This window comes from Lampetra fluviatilis, chromosome 47, assembly GCF_964198595.1.
Source record: "Lampetra fluviatilis chromosome 47, kcLamFluv1.1, whole genome shotgun sequence".
In the NCBI taxonomy this organism is placed as follows: domain Eukaryota; kingdom Metazoa; phylum Chordata; class Hyperoartia; order Petromyzontiformes; family Petromyzontidae; genus Lampetra; species Lampetra fluviatilis.
The window spans coordinates 9,614,361-9,640,093 of NC_136321.1; the positions used below are offsets into that span (position 1 = coordinate 9,614,361).

General features: G+C 50.3%; 1 protein-coding gene across 4 annotated transcripts in view; it reads left to right on the forward strand.

Annotated features, from left to right (window-relative positions):
- Positions 1–25,641, forward strand: part of LOC144947945 (uncharacterized) — a 48,991-nt gene extending 23,350 nt beyond the window's left edge. For 2 of the 4 annotated variants that reach the window (XM_078877370.1, XM_078877373.1), the window contains 12 exons: positions 1,788–1,908; positions 3,654–3,761; positions 9,658–9,788; positions 10,272–10,399; positions 10,579–10,841; positions 12,121–12,247; positions 12,796–12,976; positions 13,983–14,087; positions 14,712–14,768; positions 15,335–15,422; positions 17,224–17,437; positions 19,125–25,641. In XM_078877370.1, the coding sequence (XP_078733496.1) occupies positions 1,788–1,908; positions 3,654–3,761; positions 9,658–9,788; positions 10,272–10,399; positions 10,579–10,841; positions 12,121–12,247; positions 12,796–12,976; positions 13,983–14,087; positions 14,712–14,768; positions 15,335–15,422; positions 17,224–17,437; positions 19,125–19,494 (1,893 nt within the window). In that variant the 3' untranslated portion in view covers positions 19,495–25,641. The remainder of the gene's footprint in view (positions 1–1,787; positions 1,909–3,653; positions 3,762–9,657; positions 9,789–10,271; positions 10,400–10,578; positions 10,842–12,120; positions 12,248–12,795; positions 12,977–13,982; positions 14,088–14,711; positions 14,769–15,334; positions 15,423–17,223; positions 17,438–19,124) is intronic. The other 2 variants (XM_078877372.1, XM_078877371.1) reach the window with 2 other exon arrangements.
- The last annotated feature ends 92 nt before the right edge of the window (positions 25,642–25,733 follow it).

The window sequence follows — 25,733 nt, forward strand, 5'->3', positions numbered from 1 at the left end:
TTGTTGTGTTCTACTTTGACTTTTGAGTGCTTTTGTTGACAATAGCTTCTCATTGGAGGGGGGGAAGCCCTGTGTGCAGAGTCTTGGCCCGGCAGCGAAGTCCCTGGGTGTTGTTGGGTAACACAGCGCCCAGTGTGCAGAGCTTTACGCGGTCACCCTACAAATCATAGCGAACAAAGATCGTCTTTAAATTCCGCATGCTTGCGTTTGTAAAAAAACACGTGGACAATGGGGTTCTTTTGGGGTCCCACCCATTCATGAATTAATTTATTTCTCGTCTCATCACTCATTCATACCCTCCTCGTTTTATTCACTCAAATCATGAATTCATGTATTCACACAAACGTTCACCCATTTATTAATTCATACTTTAGTCTATACTGGATTATACACATTTAAAACATGGATGGCAGCCTCCCCATGCCACTTGGGTCACAGTGTACATAATATACAACCATGCAAGAATTCAATAATGTACAGCCCTTTGTCAATCCACTGCTGGATGAAGGCCTGCTCAGGCCACTGTCACCTCTCCCGATCCTGCACTTGAGCCGATATTGTCACTCCATCTCATCGGTCGACGTACGTTCGTACTCGCGCGCACTCCGTCCCTCGGCTGCCACTCCGTTGTCATTCTAAACCATCGGCCGCCGTCTCTGCTAGCCGCGCGTCCCTCCCAAGCCAACTTACTCGGTTTGAGTGTCGTCGTTCACCTGCGCGCGTCCTTAATTCCCACATGCTCCCTCATTCTGCTTCTCAACGCAGTTCCAAGCGTGCGTCATCTCCCCCGTGCTTCTTTGCGCGCACCTTTCAACGCAACTTTATTACAAAGCGGGAGTGGGCCCGGGCCGCTCGCCTTCCCTCTGGCGTTGTAGCTAGACGCGAGTGTTGCTTGAGGGGGGGGGGGTGCTTCCACACATTTCTAAACTCCACAGCCAAAGCAGCCTGAGCGTGGAAGGTGGCATGATCTCCGTGTGACTTGTGGCTCTCTGCCACGCGGAGATTTTGGTACGTGGCTCGCTCATAGGCTCCAGACGTGTGGCCGCTCCCATATCCACGCATACCCACATCTCAGAACTGCTTTTCCGTGAACTCTCAGTGCTAGGCGAACTGGAGTTTTTCATGCACCTCCCCCACTTGAGAGGGTGTTTGTCATTTTAAAAGTCAAATATAATGACAATTTTTAGATCTGAGAGCTGGATATTTTTGCCCAATGAAGTGAAACGTGTCAATGTAATAATGTCTGAAGGAACGTGACCTGCCTCTTATCCACACAAGGGGGGTGCACCGTTCATATCCCCCGTAAAGAGTGTCCTGTCACATGACAGGCAAAATAAATCTATTGCAGCTAAATTAAGTGAGCACCAGATTTCCAAAATGAACCTGATTGGGGATATTTGTACAGTCATTGATGACAAAGATGAGACTCAATCTCCCGAATATCAAGGTTTGGCTACATACAGTGCGAACGAAGTTCAACAAACGTACATCAACTCGCTCCACTTGGCAAGATGGTTTAATAACGGGCATCTGGAACGCACATTCAAACTCTGCTATCTCAGCCGTGCCGACTCGGTGCTAAAATGAAGTGTAATATATATATTTTTTTTGTGCAGTCGTTGGTGTCCAGGCTGAGGCCAAAGACTCGCTCACATTCAGGAACTCGGTTCAATCACAGGGTCTCAGTGGTGGGGGCTCGGTGTCGCTGACACGGCATTTACCTCCTGAGCCACCTGGGTCATCTCTACTTTTGCCACTCTTACCCCCCCCTCCCACTCGATGGGCAGGTGCAGCCGATCATCCAGCGGTCATTGGAGAGACGCGGAAGTTTGGACACACGGCGCAAACGCTGGTCCTGGGGAGGGAGCAGCTCCGTGGTCGCCACTCCTAACTCACCCGTGCAAGAAGGTGAGCTTACAGCGGCCACTCGCCTGTTCACGGGTGCGATGCGTGTCTCCGTGTCCCCCGTGCATGGTCACGTACCGTTTGTACGAATCGCGTGTGTACGATCCCTCACGTGCGTATGCCGCGAGTCGTCCGGCGTGACGTCCGACATTTCGCACCACTCACCGGAAGGACGTAATCCTGTGTTTGGCCCGTGTCCGAAAATGTGTAGAGCAAACTGTTACCATCTTTTCTCATCTCCGGCCGGCATTTCCCACTGCAGAGGCATCTTGCAGTGCTACTTTCATCACGTGTCGTAGTATCGCCATCTCGTGGCCAGCCCTGATTAATACCAAAGCTAGGTAGCAGCGTTCTCGTGTGTTAAATTGTCTCGGTACCAGCCTTGTGGCCGACGCATCACGACGACACACGTGTTTCCGCGGGTATGCGAGGTTTGCCCTTGCTTGGCCAAGTCTCTTCTTGTTTGTGATGGAATACGCAATCGTCGACGCCCCCCCCTAGTGCTCGCGAAACGTGTCGCCACCGCCACCAGGCTGTTGTGTACTTGTGAATTCACAGTTTGGGTCACATTTTTGTGGCTAATTCCGAAATAGGCGCGGCTCACGGAGTTTGAGGAACGGTAGTAGTTTTTTTGTTGTTGCCACAGTTTCTTCCGCAGTCGGGGCCAGTTGTGCTATACTCACCAGCGGTTCAACTCCAAAGCACCCAAGTTTTTTGCGTTTCATTTATTTTCGTGCTCCATAAAGTTTGTTTCGGAGGGGAATCGTAATGGATCTTAGGGTCCAGTGTTTGCGTCTAAATTCTGCGGCCCCGCAGAACAGAAAAGGTAAGGACGTTCGCAAATGTGTTTTGCACTGGTGCAGTAGTTAACCCGCTGCGAACCCGGCGACCCGACTATTGATGAGTATTGATTCCCGGCCACGACTGACGTCAGTGGCTCGTAATATCGGGACCGGTCTTTGCCTCCTCGCTCCCCTCCAGCGACCCGCACTGCCCCGGCGTGGCGCAGTGCGGTCACACAGCCCCCTGTGGCTGACATGGCATCCTGTGAGAGAGGCCCTCATCTGCTGGCGGATTGGTAATCTGCGGAGTTAACTTATATTGTTTATTATACGGTAGTGGTTATCCGATTGAGAGTCTGGCCACCACCGCGGTTGAATATGGAGTTTCCGCCGCCGCTGGGTTACAGTTTGCAAACTGCGATGGGTGTCGCACCGTGCTCGCCAGTTTGAACGGGGGGGGGGGGGGGTACTTGACTTTGGCTTGACGTCATTGTTGTTATTGTGCTCATCCATTGAATGATCTCTGCCCCATTAAAGAATTATATATATATATACACATCGCATAGATGAAGGGGGCAACCCTTCATTAGCTCACGCCGCTGCTGGAGGAAGGTGCCCGGGAGATCTAAAGAGCCCCTCTAGAAGGTGTTTGGTCTACTCTTCCACGCTGTCCATGCGTCTCGGAAGGAGGAGTCCCCAGTCTTTACTCCGCCGCCCGTGGCCTGCCGATGGACTAACTGTGCACCCAGCATCAGCTTTACGCTGATGCTGGGTGCACAGACGCTGGGATATAAACAAAAGAACTTGCCCCATTGTTTTTACTGCGACGTCGGGAGAATAGAATCGCAATGGAGCCTGCGCCTTCAACCTACGACAAGTGCGTTTGGGATGTGTCGACCGCAGGCGTCGGGACGCTGGTTTTAGAGTCGCTCGGTCAGTCCAAGTTGTATTCTCGTTGTCTTGCAGGAGGGAGATCCCTGGCCTCAAACATGAGCCAACCTAAGCCCGGGGATTCTTTCATCAACAGAAGATTCTCGGCCTCTTCTGCAGGCATCTGTGGGTCACCTGACAGAGGTGATTTGACCAAACCAGGGCTGGGATTATCTAATCCGATTATTTAGGTAATCAATTGCTCTGCCCATTATCATGTGGCTTCGCTCGACTAATCGGATAACAAAGAGATAGTTGTGGAACAAAAAGTTTTGCTTATTTTTGTCATCTTGCCCCGCGTGTGCCGCTGGACAGGAGGTGATTGGCGGTGCTTGACGATGTCATGAGTACCATCAGGCCGTGTTGTCAGGCTGGTTGTGGCTTGTCATGGGGAGTTTCCCGCCTTCATGTAGAAGGGGGTCCAGCCACAATATAGTTAGTTAATCGACTAATCATCCCAGCTGGAGACCAACTCGCCCTGCATGTGCCTGATCCTATCAGATCTCAGATGCTCACTTGGATGGGAGACTGCCCGGGAGTGCCAGGCGTTGTAGACTCAGGCTGAGGTAGTGGCAATACAGAAATGGATTCTTAAATCTATCTCTATGGAGATGTTGATTGTTACCCTCTCGAATGCTTGGGGTTTCTCCAGGTTCTCCGGTTTCCTCCCACATGAAGCCAAACTCTCATGAATGTAATTGGCTAAACGCCCCAATTACGCAACCATGCCTCTAAAGGTCTTAGGACACTGAGTCTTTCTTGGGTGAATGGCATTATCATCATCATCGATATTATTTCCAACGTGTTTTCGGGTTGTGCCCACGCGTTGTTTTGTATGGCGACGGAAAGTTTACGCTCCCCGAGCCCCCGGGAGCTTCTGCAGGAACCGGATTTTAGGACAGTAAGCAGCGCAAATCTACAAACGCGTCGGAGAGCCGTACCGCACGTCGCGTTATTGTCGCGAAAGCTTTCGCCCGTGGCACACCGCAGGAAGGTGAGTCGGTGACGGTCTCAAGGTGAGCATAAAGAAGGAGCGTTGGGCAAGCAGGGGAGAGGGTGAGAATGAATGACTGGGCCAAGATCTAAACTAAAACTAATCTATTTTTATTGTACCAGGTAAGGCCCCACTGAGCTATGTAGCTTTTTTTCAGAAGCGACCCGGATGTCACAAATGGTAGCTCAACAAAGTGGCTTATCGTGTGGAAATTAATAGCAGTAGCCAAATACTCTAAACGCGTGATGTTGATTCTAAATGTGGATGGAAAAACCGGAGGACCCGGAGAAAAAACTGCGTGACCACGTGGAGAGAGAGGTACAAACTCCAAATATGCAACAGGCGTCGGAGTCGGGGTCGGGATCGAACCCACGCCCTCCCTCCTGCATTCCAGGCGAGGGAGTAACCATCCCGCCACCGCGGCAGCCCATAGATGTCGGGGATGAGATGGTGACGGTGAGAGGGGGAGGTAGGGAGAAGGCCAGAGCCAGTAGCAGAAGTGAGCCGCACGGAGCGGCCGTCTCTGTTCACAGCGGGCGGCGGGGCAGAGGCAATGGGTTCGGAGTTGGGGTGGCCAACGCAGAAGTCACGTGGCTTGAGCTGATTCACAGATGTAGATCAATCGTATGGTATTAGGACTCGGTAAGATTTCCGAATGCACTTATAATGCGGCAAAAAATACACTTAATTGCGCGTGCATTGCATTGCTTTTATGTCTGCGTTTATTTTTCGCAACAACGCTCTTCATTCTCCATTTTCCGTTTGTTTCTGTTAAACATTATTCTTGTTCTCCAAAGTTATTTACAATCCATTGCATTGCTTGACATCATGTTACATGCTTGTTCGTGTTTGGCTGTGTGCACTCGTCATTGTTAATACGAGTGTTGCTGGAGAAGTCGGTGTCCTCACAGCGAGTGGCCTCGGCGACGCTGCGTTATTTCTCTACACAGTTCCCTCGAAGTGCAGTCCGCATTGTCCATCATCATCATCATCACAGTTCCAATCTACTCGTCAAGCCACTCTCTCATAACACAATCATCACTCGGGTCCATTGGAACCTCCTTTGCCAGTAGCAAAATATGATAATTGTATCTTTAACCCTTTTATCTGGCAACAAAACTGACACCTTTTTTACAAGGAGTCATGTTTGCATTGACCATAATACCTGCGGTCGTAATGCAAACAAAAAACACACAACTTTGATAATGTATGCACTGTCCTTGAAATTGATTGGTCCACACCCGAGACAGCTTTTCTTAGAGCCTAGTCTCACATTCTATTGGACCAGATGACGCCAAAAGTGAAAAGCTGTCTCGGGTGTGGACCAATCAATTTCAAGGACAGTGCATACATTATCAGAGTTGTGTGTTTTTTGTTTGCATTACGACCGCAGGTATTGTGGCCAATGCAAACATGACTCCTTGAAAAAAGGTGTCAGTTTTGTTGCCAGATAAAAGGGTAAAAAAACAATTATCATCACTCGGGTCATTAAAGTAATCATTGGCGTCGTTTTCATCGCACGTGTCATTTCATAATCATGAGAAAATCGCCTTCCCTCTCGGCAAGCGATCCTCTTTCTGCGGAGACATTTGGGAGGCGCACACCGGGAGCCGGGTCTGACTATATCCCATTAAAAACGTTTTCAAAAATGATAATTTGTACCTTTTAGCACGCAGAGCGAGACCATTTTAATGGCCTGTAGCAAAAAATATAATTCTACCATATGTCCAATTCATCTTTGGCGGTGGCTTCGGGGGGGATCCCTTCATCACAGGATCTGATTGCTCATGGCTGATGATGATGATGACGACGGCGATGATGCTGTCGATCTCATTCTGTGACATCCGGCAATCCCACTTAAATGCCACGTGCTCGCGATTAGCTTTCGCCCTGTGTTGTCGCGCCGCTCTCGTGTCGGGCCCACCGACTTTTTAAACGCTCGCTCCGATTGTGTTTTCGTTTCGAGCAAAACTCTCTTGCTCTTCGTAATTGTGCACACAGCCAAATGACAATCCATCTTGTTCCATCTCATGCTTGTTTTGTTTTCTTTTGTGTGCGTGCGCGTATGGTGTGTGTGTGTGTGTGTGCGCGCGCGTGTGTACGTGCGTGGGTTTAGCACCATCTTCGTTTGAACGCCAGCCTTCCGACCTTAATGTTGTTAGTTGGTTGATGGCCCCAACGCGTTCATCTTTAGCACGCAGCCGGAGCTGTGCTGTCCTCTCCCTGACCGGTAAAGCTATGGAGATATTCAGCGTGGCAAGAGAGTAACACTGAAAGAGCCCGTTGACTTGAAAGTGGCCGGGTGTCTATGTTCATGAACGGGATTTCGCCAGCTACTCGCAGTCCCAAGCGTGGCCTTACAGGTTAGGCCACGTGTTGTGAGTTTTTTTTCTCTCTCAAGCTTTGCCCATGAAACTACTGCGGACGTCACTCAACTCCACGAAGATGTCGTACTCTGCGGACATCTCGAAGATGCACGCGGTAGTGCGTGTGGAGAAAGCGTGAGAGCAGAAGGGTTCAACTCGTGGCCCAGCCCACAACGCCCGCCAATTGTCTATCTCAGGCGGGACCATAATGGCCACATCATAGCCACTGAACCAGCACATTTGAGATTATGGGTTTGAGCCCTGAGTCTGAGTGGGTGCTCTATTTCCCCAGTGGCTTCACAATGCCTATGTTCAAAGACACTGAGCCAGAGAGAAAAAGATTCTTGGATTGAACACTGGGTCTGAGTGTTTTTGTTTTCAGTGGGTTTCCTAATGGCTATGTAAAGGACAGTAAGACGGAACATCTGTGTTTGGGTTTCTTGACTTCCGAGGCTGGGTGTCCCCATTATTCCGATTTGTAATAGCAGCCATTTAACACATAGTAGCAGGCTTACGCGACCAATATTATCCATAAGAGGTTTTTTTGGAGGTTAAAAACGCGTAAATATAAATGTGTCGTTAAACCCAATGATAGATATCCATTGTAATTAATATGAATACATTAACCCTCCCCCATCCCCCTTTCGTCTTCTCACCTGATTGGCTCACAAGTAACGACTTCACATTTATCCCCCGTCGATTTAAAACTGTTGTCTGATGATGCTGGTTGTTTTAATTACCGGCGAAACGTCACGGCACTCGGATTGTAAATGTAGTCGTGGGTTTACTCTCCAACACAACCGGTGTGTTCTGTACTCGTAGCGAATTGGCATGTTTGGTTTTCGTGACAAACCTTACTAATTGGCTGTGTCGTGGTGGTGGTGGTGGTGGTGGCGGGTTTAACGACATGTTTATATATTTACGCGATCTAACCCAATAAACCTCTTATTGATAATAATGGCCGTGTGAGGGACACTGAGGCCCTGGGTTAGGACCTTTTTTGCCACAAATATAGGATGACGGTTTGTTACGGAACAGTGGTGCTGCGGTTCTCACACTCGCTACGAACCCGGCGACCAGAGTTCGATTCCTGGCAACGGCTAACACCAGTGACAAAGCGATGTTCAAACCGGTGTACGGTAAAACAACCTCCATGACCGACAAAGCATGTGGGGACGCCTTCATCCAGCAGTGGAGTCGATCGACAGAAGGGGGCTGTGAAATATTTGATTAAGTTGCCAATATCGCAATTCCACGGTCACATTTAGCCGAGCGTCGTTCGTGTTTTTAAATGTATTAGTTCGCTTTGTCTTTGCGATACGAAAGTCGGCCCTCAACAACCACTTGGCCGATATTTTACTAATATATAAAATATTTAGATTTCACGTCCTCCCTCACATCATAACATTGCAACATCCTGACATTTTGGACGGCACTACCAGTTGCATCGACGGTATCAGGCACACCGGACTCATCAGAACAGGCAGGGGGAAGGGATTTAACTTTTCTAAATTTCCGGCCCGACTTTATTTGCATCTCGCCTTAGGCTTGGAGGCTTTATTTATCAAGCGGTCCCGTGATGCGTCAGTATATTTTTGAATAGTTTTACGCGTCCTGATAAGCTGCATCCCCCTGCTCTGAAAGCGAATTGCATTTTTCACTTACAATGAACCGTTGACAATTGTAGTGATGGCCGTGTTTTTATCGTGCTTTTAACGTTTCTTTAGTAACTCCCAGTCTGTCTAATTGTTCATCTGTACTTCTGTCGGTCTCCGTCTATTTGTATCTCTGTCCGTCTGTATGTATGTCAATCTGTCTTCTGTGTGTTGCGCTGTAATGTTATCTGGTTTCACATCCATCTGTTTTTTTCTGTTCATCTGTCTGCCCAGCTTTCTCTCTGCCCATCTATGTGTCTATCTATCTAGTACAATGTACTTGCCTCTCCATGAACCCCATCCGTCTGCCTGTCCATCTGCCTGTGGATCTGGTTTTCCCGTCTGTCTGCTTATCTGTCCATTCGCCTGTCTTCACGTGTGTCCATCTGTCTATTTGTATCTGTCTCATCCATCCATACATCTGTGCTATCATTGTCTGACTTGATAATTGTTTTTTACCCTTTTATATGGCAACAAAACTGACACCTTTTTTACAAGGAGTCATGATTTCATTGACCACAATACCTGCGGTTGGAATGCAAACAAAAAACACAACTCTGATAATGTATGCACTGTCCTTGAAGTTGATTGGTCCACACCCGAGACAGATTTTCTTAGAGCCTAGTCTCACATGGTGTTGGACCAGATGACGCCAAAAGGCGCATAAAAAAAGGTGTCATTTTTGTTGCCAGATAAAAGGGTAAAAAACCTATTATTATATTTTGCTACTGGCAAAGGAGGTTCCAATGGTGATTGTCTGACTTTCGACTGTCTATCTATTTGTCTGTTGCTCTCTCTCTCTGCCCACCTGTTATTATGTCTGTCCATCTATCAATTTTTCCACTGTCTTGTCTGTTTATTCATCTCTCAGTGTGTCTCATGTCTATTGCCCCTTTGTTCAATCATCTATCTGTATCTGTCTTTGTGTCTGCTTCTCTCAGTAGCTTTCTATCTATTCGCTTGTTTTTTTTTTAATAGTCTGATCTTCTGTTCATCTATAAATCTGTCCGTCTTCCCTTGCTTAGGGCTGGCATCCGGAGGTCGTGTTGGGTCTTCGGGAGGCCCGGTTATTCCTCCGAACCGCCCCCTGCGTAGCCGGAGTGGAGACAGACTGAGCAAGGACTCTTCAGACAATGGCTCTAGCCAGGACTTAGAGGTTTTTCATACGCACACACCACATACGTACACACCACGTAAGTACACACCACGTACGCACACCAGATACGAACCCCCCCCACGTACGTACACACCACGTATGCACACACCAGATACGAACCCCCCCACGTACGTACACACCACATACGTACACACCACGTACGTACACACCACATACGTACCCCCCCGCGTATGCACACGCCGCGTACGCACACTCGCGATGTGTTCCCAGCTTTCAGATTAACCCCTTAACAGCCAATGCATCATTTTTGACTGGACGTCACCCTGCAGCCAGCCAGTTGTTTATCCTTTATTAAGCCTGTTTTAATTCCGACGATAATCACAACTCGGATGTTAATGGTGCTGTTGATGATGCCATTGCTCATGCTGCTGCTGCTGATGATGATAATGATGCCGATGCCCATGTTATTGCTGCTGATGCCGCTGATAATGACGACGACTTTCTTGCCGCGTGTTTTCGCAGACGAGCTCTCGGAGTCAGGAGACGCTGCCGGCCATGAGACGCGAAGCGGCGCACTCAAAGCGCTCCCCTTCCCCGGCCACCGAGGCCAACGACAAAACCCCGACCTCGCCTGCGGGTGGCATGGCCAGGTACGGCGGCGCGGCGCCCCGTGATCCACCGCCGCGGAGGGCGAGGGCGCACGCACGGCGCGCGACAAAAGCGCGTCGGAGCTAAACGAGCGTCGGGCGAATGCCGGCGCTTTGAGCGTCGTTCACACACGCGGGCACGCGGCCAAACGGCGGGGCGTACGGTCGCGCTTGTTCCGCAGGCTGCCCTCTCCGGCGAAATCGTCTCCCGCGCGACGCCGCAGGACGTCCCCCGGCAACGCGACTCCCCAGTCGCCCTCTCGCCATCGCCCGCCGTCGCCCAGCAACCCGCGGCAGGCGCGGCGATCGGGCGAGCGGACGAAGGAGCGAGCGACCACGCCGGGAGACGTCAAATCGCCCGGCACTCCCGAGAAGAAGCTGCCGCGCGGAGCCAAACCCAAGGACAAGGAGGCCTCCGAGGCCTCGGCTGAACAGGCGAACGCCGGTAACGGTGTCACACCTGCGTCCTTTTTCTTCCACTGGGGGGTGACTCTCAGGCCGTGGCCGGCATCGAGATCCATCGAGATACATAGAGGCCCATAGAGACACACAGAGATCCATAGAGATACGTACAGAACCATAGACTAAACTAAACTATTTTTATTTTACCAGGTAAAGCCCACTTTTTCAAAGCGGTCTGGCCACAAATGATGGTTTATCATGTGCAAATTTATAGCAGCAGCCAACTACTTTAGACACACATTGATTCTAAATATGGAGGGAAAAACCGGAGGACCCGGAGAAAAATCCACACGACCACCACGGGGAGAGAGAGAGACACGTAGACTCCAAATATACAGCGAGCGGACGTCAGGGTCAGGATCGAACCTACGATCTCCTGCATACCAGACGCCGGAGTTTAACATCTCGCCACCGTGGCGTTTATGTTGTCATTTTGGAGTAAATGTATTTATTTATAAAGTCAACTTGTAACGCGCCGTTACCGCCGCGCAGTTTCCGGCTCGCTTGCGTGGCGCGAGGAGGAAACCACGGACGAGCGGCAGATTCTATCTAAGGGGCACGTTCCCACATATTGCGCATAATCCTTTGTGTTCTTGTTGGCAAGTCATCAACGCTTGTCTCATGGATGGACTCGCCTCCGCCATAGGAATGTCGAAGTTTCTACCGCTGGTTCGGGGCTGTAAACGGGGGCCTTGAGCGCCGCCAACAATGCTTCCTTTTTAAAATGGCGTTGACTTTTGGGATCTTGACTTTCGATGTTGCACAACAATGGTGCGGTCATCGTCGTTGTGGCGAGATGTTTACTGCCTCGCCTGGTGTACAGGAGGTCGTGGGTTCTATCCCGACCCTGACGCCTGCTGTATATTTGGAGTTTGCGTGTCTCTCTCTCACCGTGGTTGCGTGGAGTTTTCTCTGGGTCCTCCGGGTTTTTCCCTCCACATTTAGAATGCACATCACGTTTAGAGTATTTGGCTGCGAGAAATATCCACGTGATGATAATCCACTTCATTGAGCTATCATTTGTGAGAGCCAGGTCGCTTTTGGAAAAAATAAAAAAAGTTCAGTGGGCCTTACCTGGTAAAATAAAAATAAATAAATAGTTAAATTTTGCTTTGACAGGCTGCTGAAATCTGGATTTTAACCAAGGAGCTCACCGTGGCATTCAATGCCCTGATCTGTTAGCCGCATCCGGCCACCAGCTCACCGCGTGTGCATTGTGTGTGTGTGGTGTGTGTGGTGTGGTGTGTGTGGTGTGCACGTAGGTGATAACCGCGCTGGCACCAGTAATGCGGAGGAAGCCACGAGGCTGCTGGGAGAGAAGAGACGCCAGGCTCGGGAGCAGCGTGAGAGGGAGGAGGTGGAGCGTCGCGTCAGAGAGGAGAACGAGCGGTAAGAATCCTTCGCTGTCACGGAGACAAAAAGACCGAGATCCCCCGTGTAGCCTTATCAGACTGGCGGGGCAAGTGCTGTTAGCGAGCCCCTATTAAGGGCAACACGGCACACGACGGGGTGGGTGGCCAGCACCACGCCCGGCTAGCTTTGTCTCCGCAGTGCTGATGTTCACGCACTTGCACCAGGTACTCATTTCACGCTGAGTCAACCGGTTCAGATATTCGTCACAAATGTTGGTTATGAGCGGGTTCGTAACGCAGTGTGCTAACCACTGCGCCATCGTTGCTTTCCACACGCACACATGGGCGAGGAAAGACTGATCGATTGATTGACTGATTGATCGATTCACCGCCATCACCATCGCTGGGAGATGGCTCACCAGAAGGTGTACGAGTAGTTGATTGACTTATTGATTGATCGATCACCATCGCAGGCTCGTGAGAGAGGAGCCGGCTCGCCGGAAGTCTGAGGAGCGGCGGATTGGTTTTCTTAATCGATCGGTCGACTGGCCGACTGATTGACTCGTCGATCGATCACCGTCGCAGGCTCATGAGAGAGGAGCTGGCTCGCCGGAAGGCGGAGGAGCGGCTGCGGCGGCAGGAGGAGGCGCGCCGCGCGGAGGAGCAGCGGGCGAGGGACGCGGCCGAGAGGGAGGCCCGCGCCGTGGTGGAGCGGCTGCAGCACGAGCGCGACGAGCACAACAAGCTCGTCGACCTGCAGCGGCAGGTGCGGCGCGGCACCGGCGGCGACGCCGCCGACGTCACCAGCGGCGACGCTCGTGATAATAATAATAATCATCGTCTCTTTTCCCCTGTTATGTTAGATGTCCTTCGCCGTACTCCCCCCCCGCCCCGCCTCTATATCGTGCCTGACAACCCCTTATCAGTGCCTACCTTATTACAGACTAATTCAGACCTCATTGGTCACCCCGCGCCCTTATAAATCTCAACGTTCATCTTATAAAGTCCCATCACAAGGCAGAAACACAAATAAATTATTTTTTTGTCCGTATTGAAACGGCTGTACGCCATACGGACCTGAAAACTACATTTTCCTGCGCAAGAATACGGGTAAACCGTATGGGTTGACACGTGTGTTATATCAACTTTAACCTCTCTGCTAGAGAACCTCCCCACCTGGGCGTGGCATTGAGCCCAACTTAACTCCCTCCGCTGAGCCCTCTCACACCGATCTCGGGCTCTTGAGCGTGGGATTTTTGTTCTTGTTCCGTGATTGGTGCCTTGCTGCGTGCTCAAGTGGAGTTACAATAAAAAAGGCAATAAATACGTAAAAAGTTACAATAACATCGACTCGTAACGCACCGCCACCGCCACGCGGCGTTCGCTCCTCGCTCTCAAAGAGAGAGGACGATTCGGCCGCGTGGCGAGGAACCAGCGGACGAGCGGGGAAAGGCGGCGGCGGCAGCAGCCACCGAGTGCTGCCTCGCGAGCTGCCCTTTGCCCCCTACTGGCAGACCGATGACCCATCGCCGTGGCAGGTGCCGGGCGACCGTGTGCCGCTCGGGGACGGCTGCCATTAGGGAGGCGATCTGCGCTCCGGAGGCGTTTCGTTCCATGACGGGAGAGCGCGCCATAAACGTGCAAGCTCGTTTCGTCCGTTCGTTCGTGTGCTCGTGCCACCACGACGCACGAAGGGGGGTGTTGTGGCCGACGCCGCGAACGCGTTTCCTCCTCTCCGCACCCCTCCACCGTCTGCCCCCCGCCGGTGGCAGAGAGAGGAGGCCGAGGCGCGGGCGCTGGAGGAGGCGGAGCGGCAGCGTCAGGAGCGCGAGAAGGTTTTCCAGCGGGAGGAGCAGGAGCGACAGGAGAGGAAGAAGGTGCGCGTGTGCGGCTTCCCCGGTGCAGTTGCACCGCCTGCACTCTTGCTCGCTCGATAGTTGTTGCCACCGGTGGAGGCGCGCGGCCGTTGTGTCAATGCACCGCTGGATGAGGGCCCCTCCCGCGCCGTTGCGGGCCACGGTAGCCGTGCGACCATCCTTGACCACGATGGTCAGTGCGGGTTTGATGAACGCGGGGAACGTGGGCATTGGAGGACGGTGCAATATAACAGTGGAGTTTGCTGCTTTTCCCTCTGCTTACCAGTTAACCCCGCAGCAGCCTATGCCACCTGCTTTATGCGTGGTGGTCATCCCATGCAAGCAGTATATGCAGACTTGGCTGGGCGTCTAAGAGCTTGATGAGATTGTGAGCTTGAGCGGCATCTGGGCAACAAACAAACAAAACAAGTTTACGTTTAACTGCGTTTGTTTAAACAGCAAACCACACTGGATGGGGTTGCAACGGAGTCTCACCAGCAGTCAGGCCTGTTAAACAAATCCCCGCTGTGTTTTTTTTATTCCTGCTGCTGTGGCGTTGTAGACAAGATATGAACTGGGTTCACCCAGATGTGGCTAAGGGTACTCCGATTACAAAAGCAGTTTTCTTGTGTTTCCTGTTTTCAGCGCTTGGAACAAATCATGAGCAGGACCCGCAAGCCGTACAAAGCGGACGTGGGGAAGGTAAGACTCTCTCTTCAGCATTGCTTTCTACACTCATCTACTGACGTGGTAGTCGCATTACAGGGGTGAGCAGGAGCCAGCTGAGCGAGTGACTGGAGTGAATGGAATGACATAGTACAAGAGGATATGGTGCTGAGTGGACTTGCCAATGAGTGGTACAAGCGGTGTCAAGATCGGCCTCTGTGGAGGAGGCTCGTGATGGACGCTACTACTGGGCAGTTAGAGGCAGTCGCCCTCCAGCAACAATGGAGGTCAGAGAAAAGACGCTCACAGCAATGAGCAGAGCGCCAGGCAGCTAAAACAAAGCACAGTAGGGGGCACAGTTGGTGCATCTGCCAGTCATCTTCAGTCAGTCAACCCATGGCACCTGGGTCTGTCTCGTGACCTATCAGCAAGCTTTTGACACTTCACGTGGCCTCAAGGTACACATAGCCTGGCACAAGTGCCGTGGTGACGTCACCGCCACTTCGTGGCGAATGGTGGTTGTTGTTTGGAGTGAATTGGTGAGTTCTGATTCTTGCAGTCTTATCAATCATCATGGATAGCTATGCTTCCTCTCGTTGCAGTCTGTGCTGGAACCCATCGTTGCCGTTGAAGAATCACAGAACAAGGGCCTGGATTTTATTTCGGAGGATGGTAGTGAACAAACAGAAGGTTAAACATACACGGATAACAATGCCTACACGCATACCTACACACACGTCCCAACACAATGCCCACAGAACCACTTTCGCACGTCAGTATGCCCTTAACAGATACTAGGACTGTCATCTGTAGCAGCAGCAGCATCATCATTAGAAACAGCACTACCATCATCACTGCCATCATCATCATCGGTAGCACCGATAATAGCGGCAGCCTTATCGTCATCGTTGGAGCTAGCATTTCCACCACCATCGCGTCATCTATGTCATTGTCATTATCAACAACATTGTTATTAACTTCGTCATCATCATGATCATTGTATTAAACATATTTAGGTATACAGCACTTTGTTACATTTTTTGTCATATAACCTGACTATATTATCACTAAATATATATATTCTACGATATATACATAAAATATAACAAGCTGACTAACATATCTCCTAGGCCAACTTATATAAACCTTGTGTTGGTACTAGCGATTGGTGTAGAGGTTTTGTGGTTTTCATACAAAAAAAACGTGTGAAGTGACCCATGGATGGACAAACATAGAAACGAGTGGCCCGATCAGTTAACTTGAAAACATTAAAATATCACTCACCAACGACTGCACGAAAAAAACCCCACCAAATTAAATCCCTTTCTGCGCTTAATGTGTGATACGGACGCACAGTTTTCTCACGTGCGCGAGAGCGGAGTGGGCAAGTGCTGCCCCCGTTTCCTGTGTGTGGACCAGAATGTCACTTGAATAAAGGGGATCTCAGAGGTAGCTCTGGTACTTCCACTTCTGCGGGCCGCTCTCTAGCACGGAGGAGGGTCTGCGCTGCTCTTTGAGAGATCCCAATGGATGGATTCTTCTGCTTCTCGTGACGACGCGACGCCTAAAATTTGTCGCGTATTACAAAATGCTGGATACTAAAGGGATAAAATTAATGTAGCGTGTCAAGTGCCCTCTTGGGAATGGAACAGACAGACGCAACGTTATATGCGCAATAGGGTGCTACTCACGATGCATATGGAAAGTTACATTTAAATTTTCTTGGATTGCATCCTCCTCTCTGTTACCCTTGAGTGTAAAAGTCAACAGCTGAGACTCTCATTCTCCTCGGGTTCGTGTCGACTACAAGGTGCTCCGGATCCCCTCTTCTGCGTCTGTGCCTCTATACTGTGACTCTTTGTATTGAGTGGCACAAAGCTACTCACCTATCACTCGCCAACCCACTCAACTATTCACTCACCTATTCACTTAGGATCTCCTCCTGTTCTTCCCTGCTTCTGTGCCTCGATACTGTGACCTTAAAAATAACAAACTTGAAATTTGACTGGCACCCTAATGCGCATAGTTTAAACACAGTTCCCTTTAACAACATGCAATGCACATAGGTGTGGTACATTGCATGTACAGAAGCTCTCTGCCTTGTTCAGACCACCAGCTCAGAAGCACTGTGCGTGTGGCCAGTTTGTCGTATTTTCGACCACCAACTCAAAGAGTTTATAAATATTTGGCCATCCCACCAGCCACGACTTGACACCGGACTTGTCCTCATCCGGGCCCCTGAGCCCAGCGCCGTCACCAATCGCACCTCCGATTAGCACGGTTGGCTATGTATGGTGCGAAAGAAGTTGAACATACACACAGCACGTGCAACGTTTGCCGCCGCCGCGTGCCTACGGAAGCCCCATACGAGGACGACTTCTACTTTACGGGGAACTTCCCCCCCCCCCCCCCCCCCCCCGTCAGCAACGTCAGCCTAAAGGTGGCCAACATTGAACGAGCTGACCAAAGGTGTATCTGGCGGATTTCGCAGCTGAGGAGGACAAAGAGGAGGAGGAGGAGACCCTGTTGGGCGGAAGCCCCGACGGGTGTGAGAGTGGAGGAGGGGACGACCCCCTGGGGTCGGCGCTGGCAGCGGACGACGGGACTCTGGCGGAGAATAAGGGGAACGCGCTGGGGAAGGTTCCTGGGCACATCCTCTCAGCGGTTGCGGAGGCTTTCGACGAGGTGCAGTCGATGGACGTAAGGTAAAGAGACGAAGGTTTCGACCGTCACCATTATCGTCATCGCCGTCGACGTCATTAACGTCGTAGTGAACACCACGTCCATTATCGCCGTGAACGCCGCCACCATCGACGCCATCGTGTGACCACCGTCATTATCGGCAACCATCATCATCGACATCACAATATTTCGTCTTCATAACTACAACTGTAAATCTGATTGACCCTACAATTATCATTTAGCTTTCATCAATGTCACAGCTATCATCATGGCAGCATGGCCAGTGGTGTAAATGTGCCGGTATACGGCAGCACGCCATGTCGGAACTTACGACACCAAACACAAGTGGCCTCAGTTTGCACAGCAGTTGCTATTCGGATGCCACGATGTTCCCGCAGAGGGGCCACGGCGGTGACCGTGGACTGCATGACGAGTAGGTTTTACCACCGGCACTTTGACCCATTTCGATCGCCGAGTATAGCGACGTCTCCGGAACGTCACTTCCGCCAGTTTCTAAACAATGTCAGTGCCGTGATGTCACTTGAGGAGCTGTGCTCGGATCTCGGAAGCTGAGCAGGGTTTAGCCTCTTCATTTCCTCGGGTGTGACGGCCACATTGCATAACAGGTCTCGTCGGCAGTGGGGCTGTGTTGGTGGGCAGCAGAGCCGTGCAGAGAAATCCACTGTTGTGCTGTACTTCTGTGCTGCTACACTCTCCACCGTCACCAACCCACACTGACCACTGTGCCGATGTACAGTCAAATATGTGGATGGATAGCTTTATAACCCATGGCCAAATCATCCAGAATGCACCTGATCTCCATAGATTGCGTAGGTGAAGCGGGGTTGAGCCTGGATAGTGCCTGGATGGGCGAGCAGCACGCACGGCAGGTTGTTATAGGCCGCTGCGAGGGCCTCGGTTGTGGCCAACAAAGAAGGCAGTGCAGTAGAACTCCAATGTTGTACTGTACTCTGTGCCACCACGCCTATGCTCCTTGCCTTCAACCGACACTGACTGGCATGAAGTACGGTTGACATCACTGCACACACCTCCTAGGTAAGCACCTTGAATTGTTTGGTTTTACGTAGTTATCACCTTTGTTAAAATAGGTGTTTACATTTGGGATTTGGGATTTTGGTCGTCTTCGTCGTCGTGAAGCTGCCGAACCCTGACTGTCCTCACCCCCCACCCCCCCAACCACTACGCAGACCAGCCGAGGCCTGTGGCCAGAGGAAGGGGCGATGCCTAAACAGAAAGAGGCGGGGCCTAAAAAGTGGGCAGGTTCTAAAAAGGAAAGGCGCGAAACCCGAAGCGAAAGAAAAATATATGGTCTAAGAAGGAGTCAGGGGCTTTAATCCGTAAGGGGCCGAGTTAGGAAGGGGAGGAGCCTAAATGTGAAGAGGTGGGGTCTAAACATAAAGGGGTGGGGTCTAAACATAAAGGGGTGGGGTCTAAACAGGAAGGGGTGGGGCATGAGTAACGGGATGGGGCATGAGTAAGGGGATGGGGCATAGAGGAATTGACAGGGGGGCCTACATTCGGTTAACCTTCCCTGTTGAGTTCAGGTAACAAACGTGTCGACTCAAATACGTGGAGCAGGCAGCAGCAGGCAGCAGCACAGCTTCAGTGCCACCAAAGTGGCCAGAGGCCAACTGGGCGTCCTTTTGTCTTGGGCCCCAAACGCCAACCGATGTGTGCGCTGTCTGCCAGCCCTGTCTCTAAGGATGACGGCTTGTCGGGGCCCGACTTCTCCCCCCTCTACGAGCCCGGCCCGGCACTGACGGGCGTCCCGGGGTGCGACGAAGACGACCTCCTCTCCTCCCGCGGGGACGGCGACGGCGCCGAGGACCAGGACGACGCGGGCGACGGTGACGACGGCGGCGGGAGCCCGCTGGGACGCCGCCGCCGCCCCCCGCCCGCGTCCCTCGCCGCCGACTTCGGCCCGCCGGGCGCACACCGCGCGGACGACATGTCCAACAGCAACGTCGTCCCCGCGTCTGTGATCGTGTCCGCTGTGTCCTCCTCCGACATCTGTCCGAGTATTCCCAGCGTGGGAAACGGATCCTTGCTCGAGCTTTAGGTCCCGTAGGGCGCGGGGAGGATAGGGGGTGCTGCTGCGGCCGCCGCCTGTCGCGGTGTTACCCGGGACCGCTCTTACAGTCTCATCGCCACCATCACCAGCACCACCGTCTGGCTCTTTCAATCTTCTCTTCCCCATGGTCACCGAGCTCTTGAGTGCTGCCACTCCAGTGCCTGTCTCAGCGACCTGACCTGCTCCACCCTGCACCCATGATAACCGACAGCACCATCATTGGTGACTCAGGCTGGAGAGTTCCTATTTATGGAACGGAGTCCTAGAGTAATATGGCTGAACACATTGACGCTGCTTCTGACATCTTCCATCTGAGGCTGGCTGCAAGCTTCTCGCCACTAGTAGAGAAACAATTGCCATCAAATCTATAATAAATATAATGCTCTTGTTGTTTTACCCATGCTTTAAGCAAACTAATTCTACAAGCATGGAAATTCAGAGTTTGTTTTTAAATAGCCGTCAAATGTTCTTTAACGCAGCGCTCGAATTACAGTGTGAGCAACAGCATCGGCCTACGTCAGACGGGGGCATCAATTCCACCGCTGTTTTAATTGACCTATAAATTGACGAGTGGTGGTGGTGGTGATGCGATCTTGACTGCTTCATAGCTGCTTTGGAATCGATAAGAGTGAGTAGATCTGCAATGAGCCACTGTGGGGAATATTCAGTACGGGTGATGGGGAAGTGAATGCCTTCTCCTACCCGTGGGTATTGCAGAGCAGCGTTTTGAACCCGGCATGAGGCCCACGGAGAATCTTGCCGTGGCCCGCCAAGTTTCTCAGAGCCCCTGCTGAGAGGTCCGGCTCACAGAGACATCAAGAGATAGGGGTCGGTGGGGCGACGCGGAGATCAACAAGAGATAAGTGATGTCTGAGATGTCGACGAGAGATACAGAAATTAAACAGAGGTGAACAAGGTAGAGCCGTGAGAGAGCTGCAGGTGAGAGATGCAGATTTAGCGGGGGTCGCGTGTAAGGGGGTCGCGTGTACGGACGTGTTGCGACGTCGCGACGCCCCAGATGTGTGTCACGTGACGTCGCACGAATCGCTCGCACACGCCGAATTCTGTTCCAGAGCCCATCAGAAAGTGTAGTTGAAAAACGTTGCTGTGTAGGACGGACTACATAGGCATGCGACCAGTTCACCACCTGCAATTTTCCACAAGATTCTCCGTGAATTGTCGCAGGTCAATTTAAGAATCTCTCGTACCGGATCGTCAGGGTCTTAATTTCTCACTTGAGTGTTTCCCACATCGCTGGTGAGACTGGAGTAGGTGGCACTTGACAAAAGTAGTGGTCACGGCCATTGCGAGAGGTGTAGTCCGCTTGTGGTGTGATGGGCGTGGAAAATATCGCCAGCACAGACAGACCCCGGCTAAAGTTAATCCCTGGCCTGTAGTCTGCGTCTTATGTGTTTTCCTTATATCTCTACGTGTTACCTATATCATCATTCGTTCCTTCCGTATATCGTGTACCGTTTGTCTCGATTGTGCCGTTCCATTGATGTGCGTATTTTTTGTTCTTGTTTTTGGTGTCAATTGTACCGTTTCGATTGCGCTGCCCGCTTTGTACTCCCAATGTTGTAATTTCTACATCGTTTGTATCGTCCACCTCTCGTGCGCCGTTCTGTCCCATGCCGCCTGTGGGCACCGGTGCGGGTGCAGCGCCTTGCACACACTCTGATAGCAACACCACCCTGGGCTGTCAATCTTAAGGGCACTGCCCGTGCGTGGGAGTTACCATTTAGCTACCGTATGAGTTACTCGAAGAGCCATCTAGTAAATATCTCCTGTAAATTATGACAAGTTAAGGGGGGGGGGGGGTTACTGCCAAGTAATTTTTGTGTCAATTGGATTTAGGGGTCACTTGCATGCGAATGAGTCACTGTTGCGATGGCATCACTGTTGCGATGGCATGCGCTTTTAAGCACGTGTGTGAGTGCGCGGGTGTCTGAGACGGCCGTGTGTTATATTCACTAGGCGGTGATCAACCTGGATGATGCTTTGGTGTTTTTTCCAATATCCCAATGCTTTATTTAATAGGGAAAATCATTCCGATGTCGGATGTTGCGTTACTTGGTGTATAGGCGATGCATTTGTGTTGCCCGAGGCAACGGTGGATATTCTCCAGGTAGCTGCTCGACTGAAGAAGGCACGTGACTGATAGTCGCCATGGCGCGGGGTACGCTGGATGTGAAGCGCCGGGTGTGGAAACATTACGTGGGTCTCCAACCCATACAGACCCGGCTAAAATTAATCCCGAATATCGCCCCCTAATAACAAGGATATTCTCAATACAGGCAAATAATCAGTATATACGTACAAATTGAAGCCCTTTTCCCAATCCGCTGCTGGATGAGAGCCTCCTCACGCCATGTGGGTCGTAAGAAGTTATTTAACCATACTTCACCACGCTGGTCATTGTGGATTGGTAAAATTATTACTATGATCGGAATCCGTGTCTGCTATCCGCTTTTTACGTGTGGTTCAGTAACACGGTCGTTAACAAAAATGTTTCACATAAACTGAAAATTGCTCAATTAAGCATGGAATGCTGCACTCCGAGGACACGCCAATATGTTCTCTGTACTCGATATTATTAAGGTAAAAGCGCAGCCCCGCAACAGCTTGCTCACACCACTGCTGGCGAAAAGGACCTCCACAGGAGGCAGCTCTAGAGAGGCCCTCTGGAGCAGACTTGGCCTACTCTTTCTTTTGCACGCTGGCCAGATGTCTTGTAAATGGTTGGGAGTACCCACGCTTTATCCCACCACGCGCCACCTGGCAATCGACGAGCCGCGCCGTACACCCGTTGGCGCCGCTGGTTGGGCAGAGCTTGTGGAGGGGGGGGGGGCATTTAAGAAACTCGCACCGTTGTTTCACCCGCCATGCCGGGAGATGGAATCGAACTGGCGACCTCTGGATCGTAAGTCCAGCGCCCTGCTGCTGCTGCTGACCGTGACACCGCGTCGCAGTCGATAATGTAAACTTGGATAAATACGTAAGCGTTGATATCACACAACTCGCTGAATTCATTTATACGACATAATTTACGTGCGAAATATAGCCACAGAAGTGAAACATTGTGTCCGTGGCAGTAGGAAATTTATGACTGCGCAGTGTGTGTATGGGTTATTATACAGATATAGCGTCGTACCTGAATGAAATAAAATGCTTTAAATGTACTGCTAAATTATTATTACGCAATAGGTGTTAAGTTAGAAATAGCAAATCGTATAAGCTAACCAAGTACAGCTGTATAATCGCAATGCGAAGTGGATATGATATTAGGTGACCATTTAGCTCGTGTGTTAGAGAATTGAGTGGGCAACGCTGCAGAAAAACTGTGTTCGAGTCCAGGTTTCAGTCATCTTTAATTAAACCAGCTTTTCAATTTGTAGTGAATTCATGGTCTCAGCCAGGTCATAAATGACTTACTGCACACACACAAAAAAAATGTCAAATGTGCTTTGCACTCGGGCAAATTTCAACCCTGGCAATTACACATTTTGCTTTAATTGTATGCCATGAACGTGTGTCATCAGTAGGGACCTCAGTAGTAGTTCTGTGTTGTCACCTTCCAGAGGCTGTACTCTAACAACACTGCCTTCAGCAACAATACTGAATGGATATCTATCTGCCCAATGACTTAATTTCAGTTTGCAAAGTTGTAATATAATCCAGAAATAGGACAAGTTCATGTGGACATATGTTCATGGTAATGGGACACTGTATGACGAGGTAGTGTTATTGGCGGGTAGTTATGCGATTTATTTTACTGGCTTGTGTATTTAATACATTATTGCGTTTTCCTGTTTTACTTGAAATTGAGGGATTGCTAAATTGTGAATACTAAATGGGTGTGTTATATAGAAACAATTAGACATGCACATTGAATATTATTCAGCAAAGAGTTCTATTTTTATGATTTATTGTGCGTACTGCCGCTTAATCTCATCTCGTTCCTGTTATTGTAGGTTAGTTATTTAAACGTATTTTAAGTTAATATTTATATATGCGAAGTAGTGGTCTTATCACCCTTACTTAGACATCATCATAAACAAATGTACCAATTAACATCAATTATATATCTACAAGTCAAAACTATATTTGACATGCCAACATCATCGTTAAATATATCATTCGCCATAATCGTTATCTAAAGTCAACACACCATCAACTGAATTATCATCAGCAGCTGTACACATTAGCATCACTCGGGCAATATTGTTCTTATGTCAAACGTTTCAGTTATTATAAGTTCGTTATAAATCTTCTAAGTCGGTTCTAAATCTTCGTAAGCCAGTTAGAAAAAAACATTTAGAATTGAGGCCTTCACGGCAACTGCCATATACAGATTTTGATTGCATGTCAAGTGCCCAGCTTTGAACACGTGGGTAGTTGAGATCAACTCGAGGTGGCCAGGCAGCTCAGATGGGGTTAAACCCTCAGTCGGAGACACTGAGCTGAGAACTTGGGTTTGAATTCTGGTGTTTCAGCTGCCTGTGATGAATGATCCCTGCTGGTCACCAATGATTGCACAAATAAACTTACACGCACAGCCCTTACGCCAATCCGCGGTTTGTGCGAGGGCCTTGCCGTGCCGGTCATTACTTTACTTCCACCACGCTGGTCCGCGCAGTTGGGTGGTGTGGAGCATACTTGTGGGAGCATAGGACGGTGCAGCAGTGGCTCGTGCAGCATTTCCCTCTGCGTCCCACAATGTAGCACCGCGCGCGCACAAAACGAAACAAATTGCCGTTAAAAAAATGTTCGGATTTTCGAGTCTGCGAATTCCAGCTTGCGGGGGAGTCATGCGGCCAGGGTGGTAATTTGCCACGGGCCTGGTTGCGGATCGCTGAACACGAGAGCTTGGCGCGTCACCCCCAGAAGCGGTTCTGTGGTGACCCCCAGAAGCGGTCCTGTGACCCCTGCAGCATCTGTGACACCCTCCCCCTCCTCCAGCGCGCTATTAGGGTCATTCTGGCCATTCTGGCATACGAATATCATTTTAGTGCGTGCCGCGACAGCGTCGATGCCGATGGAACAATTGAAATACTGTAGCGATTGGGAGAATTTCGTCCGTGTGATCGGAAGCGGCCGGTCGTGACGCTGCCGCGACCCCCCCCCCCCCCCACGATGTCTCGCATTGACATTCGGGGTTGACTGTGAGCACTGCCATTGAATTCGTAATGTTGGCAGGACGCGGCATGGAAACTAATTTTACGTGCCCCCCCCCCCCCCCAAATGCGGAACAAGTAAACCGCGTACTCAAGACTGTGAGACGCTCCGAAACTTTGGGGACATTTTGCAAACAAAATAAACCACGTGTTTTACCATCTTGGAGAATTCGGTATTGCTGGCGGAGAGCCACCACCACCACCAACGTCTCCCAGAAGATGATTAGAGTTGTCTTCTGGAAGGTGGTTCTTGAGAGGCAGCAAAATGGCTTGATTGGTCTTCTGCTCACGTACGGCTACGGAGAACGAACGGTCTTCCAGTAGATGAGTCTGAACAACTGGATTAAAACACGACATCTTAACGGAGAACGTGATCTTGATTTGAAGCTTTTGTGACCGCAGGAATCCATACTCGTTGGTTCTTTCGGTAAAGTCACGTAGGTAGAAAAATAAAATAAGTGATTTATTAATTTTATTTTTCTACCTACGCGACTTTACCGAAAGAACTAGAGAGTATGGAGAACGTCATCTCTGGATTGCAAGACACGCCCGCAGGTTTTGCTTTAAAATAGAAGGGGGGGGGGGGGAAGTGGTGTGTCTAATACGTTGGACAATATCGTATGTTTAGTGTTGCGAAACTTGAAGAGATCGAGCAAACTTGGTTACACCGCTATCGAGACAATATAATTAATGTGCATCAAAACTGAGCTTAAATTGCATTGAATGTTTGAAATGTCAAACTACTGCAATACAAATAGCAACAATTATAACATGTGTGTGTGTGTTACAGCTTTGTCCCTTGCTACACTGAAAAATACGAGTGGGGAAAAGCATTGCGCAATATAGCAATGCAATGGAAACCACGTTGTTTACGCAGGTAATGTGGTTTAAGTCCTTGTGGTTATGTATGGAAGGTTGTACGGTCACTTTCCCCATGTGAATAAATATACCCACTCAAGCTGACGTTCTCAGTCTCTCTCATACTGGTAGGAGCCTCCTGGTTACACCAGCCCACAGGGGATTATTCTGTCCGTCCGTCGTGCATCCAAA